Source organism: Eimeria mitis, genomic scaffold, assembly GCF_000499745.2.
Source record: "Eimeria mitis Houghton genomic scaffold, Emh_scaff1958, whole genome shotgun sequence".
Taxonomy (NCBI): domain Eukaryota; phylum Apicomplexa; class Conoidasida; order Eucoccidiorida; family Eimeriidae; genus Eimeria; species Eimeria mitis.
The window spans coordinates 3,256-6,307 of record NW_013570282.1 but is presented as its reverse complement, the minus strand read 5'-3'; the positions used below and the strand labels follow the sequence as shown (position 1 = coordinate 6,307).

Here is a 3,052-nt window from a genome sequence, read left to right as displayed (position 1 = left end):
TATATATATATATATATATATATATATATATATATATATATATATATATATAAACTTTTTCATAGATTCAGTTCAATTCAGCTAGCTAGCTGTACATACACCCCAAAAAAACACACACTTTCTCTCGCCGTTTGCGTTTTTTTTTTATATTATAATAATAAATTATTTTTATTCAATTAAGTGGACATATACACCCCGATACACAAATATCTTATCCTCTATAGTTTTCTCCTTCAGATAGAAAACTGCAGTTTCAGGTGTACGTACACCTCGTGAATACAAGGAAAGCGATTTCTGCTTTTATATGATCGAAGCTTTTTGTTTATATTTTTAAATTTTAATATTTCAATTTATTTTTGTGTTTATATTTCAGTTAATTTCTGCTGTACGAGCTGAAAACAATTTTTTCTTTTTTTTTTTTTTTTTTTTTTTTTTTTTTTTTTTTTTTTTTTNCAGCAGCAGCAGCAGCAGCAGCAGCAGCAGCAGATCAGCAGGAGCAAGAAGGCCACGATATTACAGTAACGTACACCATAGACGGCACCGATACATACACCATCCCCTTCAGCGCTGCGCGGCGCTACTGCGGGCAGCGGCTGCTTTCGTATTTAATAAGAAGAACAACATTCAGAACACCAAAGAGCTCGCAGGATACTACTGTTGCTGCAGACGGAGCAGCAGCAGCAGCAGCAACAACAGCAACACCAACTGCAACAGCAACAACTGGCAAAGGAGGAACAGGGACAGGCTGCAGCAGCAGCAGCAGCATAAACTGCAGCAGCAACTGCACCATCAGCAGCAGCAGCAACACTATGCATGAAACTGCTGTTGCAGATGATAACTCTGTTGAGGAATGCGCAGCAGAGAGAGAAGAAGAAAACCAAAGAGCTGGGGTGTATAGACAGATAGACGAACGCAACAAAAAACACACAGAGACAGAGAAACACGAAGCAGCAGCAGCATCAGTATCTGCTGCTGCCAGCAGCAGAGAAACACCCCACATAAACAGCAGCAATAGCAACAGCAGCAACAGCAGCAACAGCAGCAGCAGCAGCAGAGATGCAAAGGATGGCTCGCTGCAGTCTAGAACAGATGCTGCTGCAGCTCGTAGCCGTTCGTCTTCGTCTCCCCCGCCCCCTGCTGATGCTGCTTAGAGGCAATGTAAACCCTCTGCTGCTGCTGCTGCTGCTGCTGCTGTTGCTGCTTCTTGTGCTGGTGCTGCTGATGATGCTGCTGCTGCTGCAGCTGCTTCTGTTGCTGATGCTGCTGCAGCTTTAGTTAAGCAGTTCGTCTATAAGCAGACGTTTCGATCGCAGCAGCAGAAGCAGAAGGAGGTGGCGCTGCTGCAGCAATCTCTGCAGCAGCAACAGCAACAGCAGCAGCAGCAGCAGCAGCAGCAGCAGCAGCAGGCAGCGTGAAAGTACAGGAGCAGCGTGCTGTGTGGCGTTGCGGCGCAGTTGGGGTGTATGGGCAGCTGCTTGTGGTATTCTTCGTACGTATAGATAGAGCAGCAGCAGTAGCTTATCTGCTGCTGCTGCTGCAGGAGCAGCAGCAGCAGCAAATGTTCTGCTGCTGCTGCAGGAGCAGCAGCAGCAGCTGATGTGCTGCTGCTGCTGTTGGTGCTGCACTTCCGTCATTTGTATTAAACTACAACACGAGGGATGTTGTTGCAGCCTTTGTTGGTTGCAGCAGAGGAGAGAAAGACAGCAACAAAATAAAATAAAAAAAAACAAAAAATAAATAAATAAATAAACTACAAATAAATTAAATACATCTATCTCATCATGTGTCGCCCGCTCAGCCTCGCTGTACAACAAAATAAAAGAGTACACCGAAAGAGAAAAAAAGAAAAAGAAGAATAAAGAGAAGAAAACAGAGACAAAGAAAGAAAAAAAAAAAAACAAAAAAACAAAACAGAGAGGGGGGAGAGGGCCGTCTATCACCAGCTGTCTATGTTTAGGGTTTTGTTGTATTTTCTTTTGTATAAGCATTTCTCCCGAAAGCAAAAAAAAAAAGCAAAAGGGAAGAAGTGTTTACACTGCAGCAGCGTTGGGGTGTATGCGCACCTCGAGCTGCCTGTACACCCCACGGTGGTGGTGCGTATACACCGCAACACCCCAACGACATTCCGCCAACAAATTCATTTTATTTTATTCTGTTTCAAAATACTTCGATTCATTGACACTAAATACACGCAAACGATACACTCTTGCTGCTGCTGCTGCAGCAGCTAGAGTAGCTGTTGCTGCTGCTGCTGCTGCAGCTGCTGCTGCAGCTGCTGCTGCAGCTGCTGCTGCAGCTGCTGCTGTAGTTTGTGCTGCAACTGCAGTAGCTGTTGCTGTAGTTGGTACTGCAGTTGTTGCTGCATCTGTTGCTGCTGTTGCTGCTGCTTCTGTTGGTGCTGCTTCTGTTGCTGCTGCTGCTTCTGTTGCTGCTGCTGCGGCTGCTGCTGCAGCAGCAGCACGCGTTTTTGCTGCTGCAGTTTTCTGCTGTTTTTGTTGCTGATGTAATTGTCGCAATAACATCATATTTCCTCTGCTTTTACTATTATATAACACATATATATATACAAGCATATATACATATATACATATATATATATATATATATATATATATATATGTATATATATATATATATTATACAATGTATTATATAGTTTCTTCTGTTGTATCGACTATAACGGGTGCATCTGCCCCCTGCAGTGCGAAGATGAGTTTATGTATTTCTCCTTTTTTTGTTTTTATATTAAACAAAACCCCAACCAACTCACAAAGACGTTCTGCTGCTGCTTCCACTGCTTTGTATTGAGGTTCTAGTGCTGCTAACCGAGCATCTGCTGCAGCATCCAGCTCTGCTGCTGCTGCTGCTGCTGCTGCTGCTGCTTCTTCTGCTTCTGCTGCTGCTGCTGCTGCTGCAGCAGCAGCAGAGGGAGATGTAGGTGTATCCTGCTGCATTTCATCTGCTGCAGTTTGTTTATTTTCTGTTTCATTTTTCTCTATCTGTGTTTTTTTAATATCTTTTTTGCTGCGTTGCTTCCCACCACCACCACCAC

The 3,052-nt window shown here is 43.7% G+C and overlaps 2 protein-coding genes across 2 annotated transcripts in view; one reads left to right on the top strand and one right to left on the bottom strand.

Annotated features, from left to right (window-relative positions):
* EMH_0046510 (uncharacterized protein) overlaps positions 1-1,415 on the top strand; it is a gene marked incomplete at both ends in the record, with an annotated part of 3,525 nt that extends 2,110 nt beyond the window's left edge. Inside the window, 2 exons of the mRNA XM_013496170.1 lie at positions 460-1,110; positions 1,270-1,415. Coding sequence (XP_013351624.1) covers positions 460-1,110; positions 1,270-1,415 — 797 coding nt within the window. The remainder of the gene's footprint in view (positions 1-459; positions 1,111-1,269) is intronic.
* An 812-nt stretch (positions 1,416-2,227) lies between these two features.
* Positions 2,228-3,052, bottom strand: part of EMH_0046500 (uncharacterized protein) — a gene marked incomplete at both ends in the record, with an annotated part of 2,261 nt that continues 1,436 nt past the window's right edge. Inside the window, 2 exons of the mRNA XM_013496169.1 lie at positions 2,228-2,498; positions 2,827-2,911. Of these exons, the coding sequence (XP_013351623.1) occupies positions 2,228-2,498; positions 2,827-2,911 (356 nt within the window). The remainder of the gene's footprint in view (positions 2,499-2,826; positions 2,912-3,052) is intronic.